Source organism: Malaclemys terrapin, chromosome 2, assembly GCF_027887155.1.
Source record: "Malaclemys terrapin pileata isolate rMalTer1 chromosome 2, rMalTer1.hap1, whole genome shotgun sequence".
NCBI classification, from domain to species: domain Eukaryota; kingdom Metazoa; phylum Chordata; order Testudines; family Emydidae; genus Malaclemys; species Malaclemys terrapin.
This window is the reverse complement of record NC_071506.1, coordinates 253,714,273-253,728,174: the sequence shown is the minus strand read 5'-3', so window position 1 is coordinate 253,728,174 and position 13,902 is coordinate 253,714,273. Positions and strand designations below refer to the sequence as shown.

General features: G+C 46.0%; 1 protein-coding gene across 1 annotated transcript in view; it reads right to left on the bottom strand.

The window, feature by feature from the left end:
* Window positions 1–472: 472 nt before the first annotated feature.
* APBB1IP (amyloid beta precursor protein binding family B member 1 interacting protein) overlaps window positions 473–13,902 on the bottom strand; it is a 107,116-nt gene continuing 93,686 nt past the window's right edge. The window contains exons 13-14 of the mRNA XM_054017026.1: window positions 5,718–5,809; window positions 473–1,986 (exon numbers count right to left, since the gene is read on the bottom strand). Of these exons, the coding sequence (XP_053873001.1) occupies window positions 1,447–1,986; window positions 5,718–5,809 (632 nt within the window). The 3' untranslated portion in view covers window positions 473–1,446. The remainder of the gene's footprint in view (window positions 1,987–5,717; window positions 5,810–13,902) is intronic.

Sequence of the window (13,902 nt, the reverse complement as noted above, 5' to 3'; positions counted from 1 at the left end):
GTTAATACAGCAGGCTATCTTGCAGACTCCTTGTGGGATTGGTAGACTTCTTGGCCAACCACCTAAGCACAAAACCTGGAGAGCACTCCGTGTGATCGCAGCGAGTCTGGGACCATGAGGTGGAGGTAGCCAAATACCACTTTCTCTATGGGCAGGAGGTCAGTAGTTATATATTCATGTCATTGTAGCCCTCATTAATTCAGATCTTTGATGCACTGAACTCTTTCCTAGTGTAATTCCAGTTATTGATTCTATGGGCTCCAATTTGTTTTCCTGTTTTTCAAACACTGAAAATGCAAAAGCATATTAATTATAGAGTCTTACAAGATAAGCTTCAGAAGAGGGGGAAGAAGAAAACAGGAAGAGCTCATAAGATACCAAAGATGATGTCTTAAAATATTTTAAGTTGAATGAGATACCAGATGCTAGTGAAGATCCATGTTCATTAACTTTGACACTGTTTGTGCAGACATAAAATAGAAGAGATTTTTATTTGGGAACTAATAATGAATGCACCTTAAATGACCAAGAGAGAATTACGATGAAGCACAAATGAGAACACGTATAGGAGACAAATTCATATACAAGTACAAGATAACTTGAAAGTCTTTATGAGATGAATATTTTTAGATATAGTTTAAGACAAAAATTGTTAACCAACGGAAAAAAATGACATTTATCTTAAAAGGATTTAGTCTAAAATTAAACAGATAAATGAAGTTTATAGACAACCGCTGTGATTACTGAGCAAAGTAATTTTAGTTTTGTATGGGGACATTTGAATTTAAACCATTTCAGTAACTGTCAAAGTGGCAGATTGTTGATGGCAAGGCACAGGTGTGCAAGGGTTTGAATGAGGGGCTGCCAAAAGCCTTATCCACATTGCATCCTAGACAGAGCTGGTTGAAAATTTTTAATTAAAAAAAAACTTTTGTCCAAATTATAAAATTGAAAAATGTTTTTGACCAAACTGAAAACTTTAGGTGAAAAAAATTGTTGTTGAAATTTTCCATATTTTTGATTAAAACCCAGAAATTGAAAACAAAAAATGGTCAATATAGAAAAAATTTCCCTTGAAAAATAATTGGCCTTTTTCTACTAGCTCTAATCCCACCACAGAGGCTGTTCCTTCACTCACCAAGTGAAGGCACTAATCTAGGCTAGTACTGTTGCTACCAACCCTAGCCATCCATAGTAGAGTGAGGCACAGGGGTTTGGGCCCAACCTCTCACCTCAACTAGGGATGCTGTCTCAGTAAAGAGGAGTGCATACTACCCCATCTCAAGTTGTGGTAGAGCTATCCCCACCAGCATGCACTTCTCTGGACCTCCCAGGGGGAATTCTGGGTCAGGCAGAATTCCTCCAGGGACTCCTGTTCCAGCACAACCCTTCCAGGACACCCCCACAATGAGAGATGTGGTTTAAAGTCAGTCTGTCCCATAAACTTCAAGATGTGTTGCCCCTTTTCTTCTGTAGGGCTTTCATCAGATCAGACATGAGATCTGGCTGTCCACTTCCACCTCCAGATGGAGGCAGCCCCATTGACTTTGGCTCTTCTGTCCGTTCAGTGTTCACTTGCCTTTTTGGAGGAAGTGGCACAACTTTCTTTGTCGCAGGTAGTGGCTTATTGGAGACAGAGGCCTGAGGAGGTGGAGGTGGAGGGGGTGGTAGCAGGTCTTCACTGCTGCTGCTACAGGTGGGTGGCGGAGGGGGCACAAAATCTGGAGGATCTTCACAGAAGTCAGGTGGTGGTGGTGGCAAATCCTCTGCCATTTCAGGTGGCGGTGGTGGAAAAGTGACTGGATCTGATGTGAAAACTGCACTTCCGTGTTTGGGTTGGGCAGGTAGAAGAGGTGTAGAGCTCGCAGCTGAAGATCGCCTTTGAGGCGGTGGTGGCTTTATTGAGGCACGTTTATTCTGTAATGTCTGCGGCTGGCTGGTTGGCTGCACTGAACGGCAGCCAATGACATCATTTGGTTTCTTATCCTTTAATAAATAAAACAGAGTCGTGGTGATAGGTATTATAGTAAGAACATTTATGAACTAATGTTGCGAAGTGACATCATTTGAATTGGCATGGAAATGCACAAGCTGATTTCAGTATTTCTCACTGTCACAGAATTAACTCCTTGTTTCAACAGATCACAGAACTCAAATGATCTAACTAGGACTCCCCATCCTAGAAATCACAGTGGGTAGGTAGTGGCTGACCTTCAAATGAAGTCTTATACTATGGCCTCATGTGTGGGGTCCTCACTCTCCACTTTAATGCTTGTGCACAGATGTGCTTGGTACCTGAAGTGCATTATCTCCCTTCAGGTGCCAGTATTCCAGTGGAGATTGACAGAGGTCAGCAACAAGGATGATTTATTTCATAGTGAGCAGGAGGAGCCATGGGTGTGTAGTGCTGATAGGAGAAAAATGTGGCATGGAAACTGCAAAGTGGGTTGGTGTCCTTTGGGCCAAATGGTCAGCACAAAGGATATTTTGGTTTCCTTTCCCACAGCTGCCCATGAAGCTTTGAAAGCTGCATTCTCACTGCAAAATACCTGTTTAGACTATTAATATAGCCCCTTTGAGCACTGTCTAGCACAATGAATGGGGTTACAATGGCACAGTGGTTGCAGTTAGTAAAGCCTGTAAAGGAGCTTCCATGATGTTCCAACCAGCTGCCCTTCCCTGAAAATATAAGATTTTTTTTATATCAACAGTGTGTGTTTATCCCCAGAAGTTAAAATGAAGAACAAACTAAATTTACACAATGGAAACTTGACCCAGAAGTCATCTGTGGTTCAGCAAAGTTTTATATTTGTCTGCAGGCTGGGCTTTCCCATATAATATAACTTTCACTGTGCTACAGACGTTCTGTAATGCTAGAAGAAGCTTGCAATTCAATTCTCTGTGGCAGAAGGTCATTACTCTAAAAGAAAAGTCCAGCTGAAGTTTGAATGAAAATTAAGCACAAAGTCAATCCTACAAATTAATTAAATTAGTTGCATTAAAGCTCATGGCAGACTCATCCATTCAAATTTGCCATGATTTTATGGCCTAAAAAGCCAGTGTGGATTTTTTTTTGCTTTCTTCCTTTACATTCTATTTTATATTACCTTCTTGAGTCGTTGCTACTATATTTTTGGCTAATGTTAAAATAACGAGGAAGCTACATGTCACCAACGGATAGTGACATTTAGCCACGGCAACTCTCAACAGGTGGAGCATGGTACCCAGGGATGTATTGTAACTCTGAAATCATAATCCCTCTTGGAGTCCAGGGAGTACACCCCTTGGAATGCTGCGTTGTGCTGCCTTTGGTGTGGTTGGCCAGCTTTGCAAGAAGATGTGGAAGGGCTGTGGGGCAATATGTGCCCTTGGATGCACTCAGGGGTAGCACTCCATGGTCTATATGGGGTGCAAAAAGTGGAAGTCTAATTTTGTCCCTCCTGCATCAAAACTAAGGCTAGGGACAGTCTGCCCCTGTACATTCTTCTGCATTTGTGCCAGTAACATATACCTTTTCTCCACTTTCTCTCATAACAAAAGTGTGGCAAAAAACAACAACCCACAATCCATTAAGCTCTAGTCACACTCAGCCACAAATGTACCAGTCATGCAAGGGCTTTGATCACTCTTTTTTAAGGGAAAAAGGCAAAGCATACATCAGCCATGTTAAGAAAAATAAAATATAGGTTAGCAGTTCATTAGGGTTGTGTTTGCTTTGGCAGAATATTAGGTGAACTTTCATTCAAAATGTGATTGCTAGGTCACATGCTAAGGATCAGTAACCCCCCCCCGGGCAAAATCTGAACATACTCTCTCCATATTTTTAGGTGACAGCTGCTAGCTGTTAACATTTACAAGTGCCCTACCTAAGCAGAAAGTGCTTTTACATCTATTCTTGTAAATCTATGGAATCGTTTCCTAGGATGAACACACAAGCCCAGTACACTTTCCCAGTCCCAGCTGTACAGAGATGGTCAGCAGAAATAAACACAAATGAAATACATTAATTGGGAGAGAGATTGTAGTCAGCTTTTTGCTCTGTTGTAGAGCAATAGGCTACCATGGTGTGAAGTTCAAGACTTGAGTTTGGTTCTTTGGTCCAAGGCTGGTAGAAACTGTGAGCATAGCATGTTCAGCCCTTTTAGTAGGAGAGCCTAACAACCCCTGTGGTCAGTTAAAGAATGTTGTTTTTTTTTTAAATGGGGATAGTGATACTGACCTCCTTCATAAAGCACTTTGAGATCCAATGATTTAAAGTGCTGTCTAAGAGCTTAGTATTTGTAATGGCCTGTGTACCCCATCCTGGCTCTGAAAGAGTTAACTGAAACAGGAGAAGGAGTCAGCCATCCACCTCCCCAAATGGCAAAACCAACACACTACCCCTTAATGCTCTAGTGCTTTGAAGGGACAGAGTGGGTGAGGCGAAATTAGGGTTACCATACGTCCGGATTTCCCCAGACATGTCCGGCTTTTTGGTCCCCAAATCCCCGTCCGGGGGGAATTGCCAAAAAGCCGAACATATCCGGGGAAATAGGGAGGCTAGGCTCTCCGAATGTGTGTGTGTGGGTCGCCCGCTGTGACATCATCTCGGTGCGACACTCGGCTCCTGCCCAGGGCATGCTGGGGGCTGTAGTCCGGCCGGGCCTCACGCTCCAGGGAGAGCCGGGAGAGGGGAGTGGCCAAGAACTACAACTCCTAGCAGCCCCTGCGACGTGACCAACCTGCCCCGTGAGGCAGCAAGCCGTCGGGGAAGGGGGCGCGGGGTGTCTCTGGGCGCCGCTCGGCAGCCATCGCAGGGCTGGGGGCACCCCCGGGGGGGTTGTGGACGCCAGTGCGTTGCGGGGACCCGGCCCTGTCCGGATTTGCGTCCCCCTGGGGCTGGAGCTGCGGCCCCGGCCCCGGGCACCAGTCACGTAGGGTTACCATACGTCCGGTTTTTCCCGGACATGTCCGGCTTTTCGGCAATCAAACCCCCGTCCGGGGGGAATTGCCAAAAAGCCGAACATGTCCGGGAAAAATACCGGACAGGCACTTCCCCTCCCGCGGCTGCTCTGCTCCTCCCCTCTCAGACTTCGGCTCTGTTTAAGAGCCGAGCTGCCCGAGCCAGCGCTACCGGCTTCGGGCAGCCCCCGTGCCGCCGGCCGGGCACTTCCCTTCCCGGGCTCCAGCTGCTCTGCTCTGGCGGCGCAGGGTCTGGAGGCAAGGGGGCTGCCCGAAGCCGGTAGTGCTGGCTCGGGCAGCTTGGCTCTTAAACAGAGCCGAAGAGTCAGGGGAGGAGCAGAGCAGCTGGAGCCAGGGAGGGAAAGTGCCCGGCCGGGGGCGCAGGGTCCGGAGGCATAGGGGCTGCCCAAAGCCCGAGCGCTACCGGCTTCACGGGTTTGCCGGGCAGCCTCCAGACCCTGCGCCCCCGGCTGGGCGTTTCCCCTCCCGGGCTCCAGCTGTGCTAGGGAAGCGCCGGCCGGGGGCGCAGGGTCTGGAGGCTGCCCGGCAAACTGTGAAGCCGATAGCGCTTGGGCAGCCCTTTTCGCGTGGCTGGGAGGGAGTTAGGGCGGGGACTTTGGGGAATGGGCAGGGAATGGGCGGAGTTGGGGCGGGGCCGGGGTTGGGAAAGGGGCGGGGCCAGGGCCCCGTGGAGTGTCCTCTTTTTGTATTTTTTAAATATGGTAACCCTAGCAAAACTTAGCTGTAGTGCCCCAAGAGAAACCTCTGGTTTGTACCTTTGTCATCTCAGTGTGTTTCTGGGCCTCCAAGCTGGCAGGTGGTATGCTCTTGAGAATCTGTCCATTTGCTTGAACAGTACCTGTTATGTCTCAAAAAGAGGAAGGAGAACACAGGTATATTGAATGTGCAGAATTACCAGAACTCAAGCAATGAAAAATAAGAACTAAGAAATCTGTTCATTTTCCAACAGGGTACCAAAAGTAGAATTCTCAGACAGTAATTGAACTGTCATGGATTTTACTGCATCAAAAAGGACCATGCAGAGTTACAACATTGCCTTTTGCTTGTTTTCCACTTTTTTATTCAGTTCTGATTGACTTGCTATGAAAAACAAACAAGTGAAACCATAAAGTCAAATCAATGACCATACAAATTTTACCTTTAAGTTCAACTGGCAATCCTAAAGGAAACAGTATTGCAAAGATTATCAGAGTGGAATTATCAGTGTCTCAAAAGGTGATGGAGGCATGAGGGTCTCTGGATTTGACTGGTGGAAAGGGGGGGGATGGGGAGTTAGGATGGCATAGAACTAGGGAAGAAGTTGTGTCTTTGGGCTTCAGGTTAAGCCAGGGTGGCAAGTGGGTAGAGTTAAGGATGATATTTTCTGACCTTTCATTGGTTAAATTCTTAATTACAGTGTAACATTTTGCTAATGCTTTTAGTACTGTTTAGTCTGAGAATTTAACTGGACAACAATAAATTTTTTCCTGGATTTTTTTTAATGGAGTCTGCTTAAGTTTAGAGACAAAAGTATAATGATTCTATATGGATAAGGCTGTCAGATTTGAGGTCTTAGGATATTATGGATGGGGTCATCCCTTTTCATTAGTTGTCATTAGCTGTTAATTAATCACAGTTAATTAAAAAATGTAATCGCAATTAATTTTTTTAATTGCGATTGATTGCACTTATAACCATAGAATACCAATTGAAATTTATTAAATAGTTTTGGATGTTTTTCTACATTTTCAATATTGATTTCAATTACAACACAGAATACAAAGTGCATGGAATACAGTGTACAGTGCTCACTTTATATTATTACTTTTGATTACAAATATATGCACTGTAAAAATGATAAACAAAAATAGTATTTTTCAATTCACCTCATACAAGTACTGAAGTGCAATTCCTTTATTGTGAAAGTGTAACTTACAAATGCAGATTTTTTTTGGTTACATAATTGCACTCAAAAACAAAACTGTAAAACTTTAGTGCCTACAAGTCCACTCAGTCCTACTTCTTATTCTGCCAATTGCTAAGACAAACAAGTTTGTTTACATTGACGGGAGATACTGCTGCCTGCTTCTTATTTACAATGTCACCTGAAAGTGAGAACAGGCATTCGCATGGCATTTTTGTAGCCGGCGTTGCAAGGTATTTACATGCCAGATATGCTAAACATTCGTATGACCCTTCCATGCTGCGGTCACCATTCCAGAGGACATGCTTCCATGCTGATGATGCTTGTTAAAAAATTAATGCATTAATTAAATTTGTGACTGAACTCCCTTAGGGGAGAACTGTATGTCTCCTGCTCTGTTTTACCTGCATTCTGCCATATATTTCAAGTTCTAGCAGTCTCGGATGATGACCCAGCACATGTTCATTTTAAGAACACTTTCACAGCAGATTTGACAAAACGCAAAGAAGGTACCAATGTGAGATTTCTAAAAATAGCTACAGCACTTGACCCAAGGTTTAAGAATCTGAAGTGCCGTCCAAAATCTGAGAGGGACGAGGTGTGGAGAATGCTTTTAGAAAAGCAACACTTTGATGCGGAAACTACAGAATCCAAACCACCAAAAAAGAAAATCAACCTTCTGCTTGTGGCATCTGACTCAGGTGATGAAAATGAACATGTGTCAGTCCGCACTGCTTTGGATTGTTATCAAGCAGAACCCATCATCAGCATGGAAGCATGTCCTCTGGAATGGTCGTTGAAGCATGAAGGGACATATGAATCTTTAGAGCATCTGGCACGTAAATATCTTGCAACGCCAACTACAACAGTGCCATGCGAATGCCTGTTCTCATTTTCAGGTGACATTGTAAACAAGAAGCAGGCAGCATTATCTCCTGCAAATTGTAACCAACCTTGTTTGTCTGAGTGATTGGCTGACCAAGAAGTAGGGACTGAGTGGACTTCTAGGCTCTAAAGTTTTACATTGTTTCATTTTTGAATGCAGTTGTTTTTGTACATAATTCTACATTTGTAAGTTCAATTTTCATGATAAAGAAATTGCACTACAGTACTTATGAGGTGAATTGAAAAATACAATTTTGTTTTTTACAGTGCAAATATTTGTAATTAAAAATAAATCTAAAGTGAACACTGTAGACTTTGTATTCTGCGTTGTAATTGAAATTAATACATTTGAAAATGTAGTAAACATCCAAAAATATTTAAAATGGTATTTCTATTGTTGTTTAACACCGCGATTAATCACGCAATACATTTTTTTAATCGCTTGACAACCCTACTTTTCATTATTAACTTAGTTCACAGCTCTGAATCTTTGTATTTTCTCTAGCAGGGAGTTATGGGAGGCTTGTGAAACCGAATATGCTGCAGAGTAGTAGTAAATGCTTGCTAGCTGGTTAAACTAAAACCATGGAAGAGTTTTGCATGCTGTCAGTGTTGTGTAAGGGACTGTGTATAAATGTCAGTGTTGCCAAACCGAATGATGACAAAATAGAGCTTGTGGTTACTAGAAAACAAACTATATAGTCTAGTATGGATTAAACGAACTCTCCAGTTTAGTGTGGGGCCTTTGGAAACTGCAACATGTGAAAGAAGTAGACATACCTCCTTGATATCTGATGCATAAATTTCTGAACCTCAATAGATGGTCTAGTTTTCTTAGTGTAATTTACTATGCTGAAACCCAATGAAGATGGAAGAAAGGCCTTTCAGAGTTATAGCATCTTTATGGATTATATTTTCAGTTGAAGAAATAAGATATAATCTACAATTTCCATATCCTGTGGTTACATCGCAAGAAACGTCAGTCACTGCTATTGCATGGTTACAAAACAAAGTATGATAGCTTGAGTGTCACAGGTACTCCGATCCAAGGTGATAGTCCCTTCTGGCCTTAGAGTTTATCATGATCATCTAGTCTGATCTCCTGCATATTGCAGGCCACAAAACCTCAGCCACTCACTCCTGTAATAGACCCCTAACCTCTGGCTGAGTTACTGAAGTCCTCAAATCATGATTTAAAGTCTTCAAGTTACAGAGAATTCACCATTTACACTAATTTAAACCTGCAAGTGACCCATGCCCCACTCTGCAGAGGAAGGCAAAAAAATCCCGGGGTCTCTGTCAGTCTGACCTTAGGGGAAAATTCCTTCCCACCCCCAAATATGGGAATTAGTTAGACCCTGAGCATGGAGGCAATACCCACCAGCCAGACACCTGGGAAAGAATTCTCTGTAGTAACTCAGAGCCCTCCCCATCTAGTGTCCCATCTCCAGCAGTTGGAGATATTTGCTGCTAGCAGTCACACACTGGCTATTTGCCATTGTAGGCAATCTCATCATATTATCCCCTCCATAAATGTATCAAGCTTAGTCTTGAAGCCAGTTAGATTTTTTTTTTTACCCCTCACTGCTTCCCTTGGAAGGCTGTTCCAGAACTTCACTCCTCTGATGGTTAGAAACCTTTGTCTAATTTCAAGCCTAAACTTGTTGATAGCCAGTTTCTATCCACTCGATAGGTTTGGAAAAGAAATAGAATATGTTGCTGAGGCCACATTTACATTAAAATACTACAGCAGATTCTCTAACAATGTAAGGCACAGAAAACTGAATGGAAAATAAGGATGTGCTTCTCAGAGGTGCTCCCATTGAAGTTAAATGTAGTTGTGGATTTGCAGGCCCTAAAACTTCTAGAATGTCTACATGACTGTGGTTCTCAACCAGGGGTCCAGGGCCCCCTGGGGGGCCAAAAGCAGGTTTCAGGGGGTCTGCCAAGCAGGGCCAGTATTAGTCTAGCTGGGGCCCAGGGCAGAAGCCAAAGTCCTGCTATGCGGGGCTGAAGCCCAGGGCCTGAGCCCTGCTACCTGGGGCTGAAGCCGAAGCCTGAGCAGCTTAGCTTCACGGGGACCCCTGTGGTGTGGGGCCCCATGCAACTGCCCTGCTTGCTACCCTCTAACACCGGCCATGGCTTTTATATGTAGAAAAACAGTTGTGGCAAAGGTGGGCCGTGAACTTTTTATAGCATGTTGGTGGGGGGCCTCAGAAAGAAAAAGGTTGAGAACCCCTGCTCTATGATACTTATTTCTGCATCAGAAAGCACTGAACTGTGATTTCCTTCCTAACTGAAACCATGTAACTAGCTGGCCATAATTTATCTAACAGCCAATTTAAGACCTAGTCCACCAAAGCAGTTAAATGTGTGTCACTTTAGCCACAGGACTAGTCAGTGAGACTAATTGTGTTCAAGTGCTTCTTGGATCAGGGTTTTAATGAGTATTGAATATCCTGCAATACATGTCTGAGCACAGATGTTTTTAGTTCTGGCGTTTGCAAATAAATTTGCTGCACTTGTCCATTTAGCAAATAGGTGCTATGAATATGATGTGCAAAGTTCCAAGTATTAACAGTAAGTGACTTGATTAGAAGATTTACAGATCACACAACTTTAACAAACAGAGAAGCAAGACCAAACTCTGCTGTGCCATTGACTTCACTAAGCCTCCACATGATGCAAGTCAGAGTAGAACTTGGCCTATGGTATTTTTATGTATGCTTTTTATGTGCTTGTTATGTATTCATTGAAATAAATCTACTTAATTCCAAGTGCCATGCTGATTATGGTAGGGTTACCATATCTCATAAATAAAAAAAGAGGACCCTCCACGGGCCATGGCCCCGCCCATTTCCCCACCCCTAGCCCCGCCCCAACTCCGCCCCTTCCCCCACCCTAACTCCGCCCCCTCCTCCCTCCCACTCCCAGCCAGGGGGAAAGGGCTGCCCCAGTGCTACCAGCATCACGGTTTCCCGGGCAGCCCCCAGACCCTGCGCCCCCAGCCGGCGCTTCCCCAGCGCAGCTGGTGCCCGGGAGGGGAAGCACCCAGCCGGGGGCGCAGGGTCTGGAGGCTGCCCAGCAAACCGTGAAGCCGGTAGCGCTCGGGCTTTGGGCAGCCCCCTTGCCTCCGGACCCTGTGCCCCCAGCCGGGCACTTCCCCTCCAGGGCTCCGGCGGCTCTGCGTAACACTGTATAAGTTACTCTTATACACTGTATAAGTTACACAGAGCCGAAGAGGAGCAGAGCCTCCACAGCTGGAGGCTCTGCTCCTCTTAGGCTCTGTTTAAGAGCCGGACTGCCCCAGCGCTACCGGCTTTGGGCAGCCCCCGTGCCTCCAGACCCTGCGCCGCCGGAGCCCGGGAGGGGAAGAGCCCGGCTGGGGGCGCAGGGTCCGGAGGCAAGGGGGCTGCCCGAAGCCGGTAGCTCTCGGGCAGCCCAGTTCTTAAACAGAGCCTCCAGCGGCTGGGGCTCTGTGTAACTGACACTGTGTCAGTTACACAGAGCCCCTGCGGCTGGAGGCTTTTCTCCTCTTTGGCGCTGTGTAACTGACACTGGGTCAGTTACACAGAGCCCCAGGGGCTGGAGGCTTTTCTCCTCTTTGTCTCTGTGTAACTGACACTGGGTCAGTTACACAGAGCCCCCGGGTCTGGAGGCTCCAGCCGCCGCCGCTCTGTTTAAGAGCTGGGCTGCCCAAGCGCTACCGGCTTCGGGCAGCCCCGTGCCTCCGGACCCTGCGCCCCCAGCCGGGCACTTCCCCTCCCGGGAGCTGGCAGCGCAGGGTCTGTAGGCACGGGGCTGCCCGAAGCCGGTAGCGCTCGGGCAGCCCGGCTCTTAAATAGAGCCGCGGGGACTGGAGCCTCCAGCCGCCGGGGCTGTGTGTAACTGACACAGTGTCAGTTACACAGAGCCCCAGCCGCTGGAGGCTCTGTTTAAGAGCCCGGCTGCCTGAACGCTACCGGCTTCGGGCAGCCCCGTGCCTGGAGACCCTGCGCCGCCGGAGCCCGGGAGGGGAAGTGCCCGGCTGGGGGCGCAGGGTCTCCAGGCACCGGGCTGCCCGAAGCCGGTAGCGCTGGGGCAGCCCGGCTCTTAAACAGAGCCTCCAGCGGCTGGGGCTCTGTGTAACTGACACTGTGTCAGTTACACACAGCCCCGGCGGCTGGAGGCTCCAGTCCCCGCGGCTCTATTTAAGAGCCGGGCTGCCCGAGAGCTACCGGCTTCGGGCAGCCCCGTGCCTCCAGACCCTGCGCCCCCAGCCGGGCACTTCCCCTCCCGGGCTCCGGCGGCGCAGGGTCTCCAGGCACGGGGCTGCCCGAAGCCGGTAGCGTTCAGGCAGCCGGGCTCTTAAACAGAGCCGCCATTTTCCCGGACATGTTCTGCTTTTTGGCAATTCCCCCCGGACGGGGGTTTGACTGCCGAAAAGCCGGACATGTCCGGGAAAAAGAGGACGTATGGTAACCCTAGATTATGGGCACTATATTCAATATTGGTTAGAAATTCAACAAGGAACTTCCATAAGCTGATGCAATCAGTCATGTGGGCCACTAGGCACAAGTCAGTGGGTGCAAGCACTCTGCAGAGAGATTGGTGGACCAGCTGGGATCCATAATCCAGCTGCTTAGCCGGGGCCACATTTTTCCTACTTGGTGTGTGAAGTCTTTCTGTGAATGGCCCTGAAGAACAATTCACAAACAGTGGGAGCTTTTGGGTTAGTCTGGTCAAAAATGTTCTAATCTCCAGTCCTGCTGAACCTAGAAGGGGAAAGGGTGGATAGATGTGGGGCACTGTATCCTGGCCCTCTCCACACAGTGGACCTATCTGGCAAAATGATATAATCAGGAAGTCAGGGAATAGCTAAATGGAAACCTGCTGCCAATGCCTCCTGGCATTAATGGCTCTGTCTCTATTTTCCAAATGGCACAAGACTTGAGGGCACCATTTGGCACTTGATCCCCAACCCGCTATACACAAGGACAGCCACCCAAAGCATGCTCCGTTACATCAGTGAAAATCCAGAGTAATTCCATGCTGCCTTCACTCTCTAATTTTGTTTTATAGTCTTTCCAATGTTCAAACAAAATTATCAACAGTTTTTTAAATTGGCAAATTTTTGTCCAAAATAGAATACAAAATGTCCTGTATAGCAACAGGCCTCTTGCACAGTTACATTTAGGGAACAGCGGCAGCCTTGGTCTTTTGAACACCCTCATGTGCTGGCAAAATTATATACTGTGTTTTCAACCATCTGAAGATTAATGTAGCAAGACAGAGATGAAAACAACATATTGCATAAGATTACTTTGGCACAAAAGACCCTTAAAAAAAACCACAGACTCTACAGTTTGGGTGTTTACAGATACCACAAATGTTGGCCACAATGTTCCAATCACCATACATTGCTACAAATGAGATGTGAGAACAGGAAGCTCCACCTGCCATCTGAGCAATGCTTCAGCTGTTATTGAGGCTGATTAAACAAAACTCCCTCCCATGTTAGTGCAGGATTGTAGATTGCTCCTATTAATTCCAACCAATATTGTGAATGGCAATTTGAAAAAATACTCAGCCCCATTTTAGAATGTCAGCCAGCAGTGGCTCATTGTTAGACATTCCATATGATAAAAAGGAAGTGGGGGGGGGGGCGGCTAAATTCTGGCCACATCTAATTTGCTGTATTTTATGTTTGGCTAGCGTGATAGATGCTAGCAGAGTGTATGTATGGTCCCAATAACCTGCCTGCACTAGAATGCTAATAACCCTCAATAGATAAGTCTACAGTGATATCAGTTAATAAGATCTTTCAACAGGTACATAGCCATTTAATATGAGCCATTCTTTCAGATTAATAGGCAGTGGAAGTGTTGGCTTTTCCTGCTTCTATTCTATATTTGAACATGTTATCATATATGAAATTAATCTGTATCACCACTGTAGGTCATTTATATTTTGATTGCATTCCATTGTGTGTGTCTGTTTGTGTATATAATTTGCACACACACATCCATATAAATATAAAAAACCCCTCCCATTATTTAAAATCCCTGAGTACCCCCAGCTCCCACTGAAGTCATAATTTAAAATTATCAAAGCTTCTCCCCCTCACACATACCCAGGTTCCATGTATAGTCTAGAACCGTGGTTTTCAAACT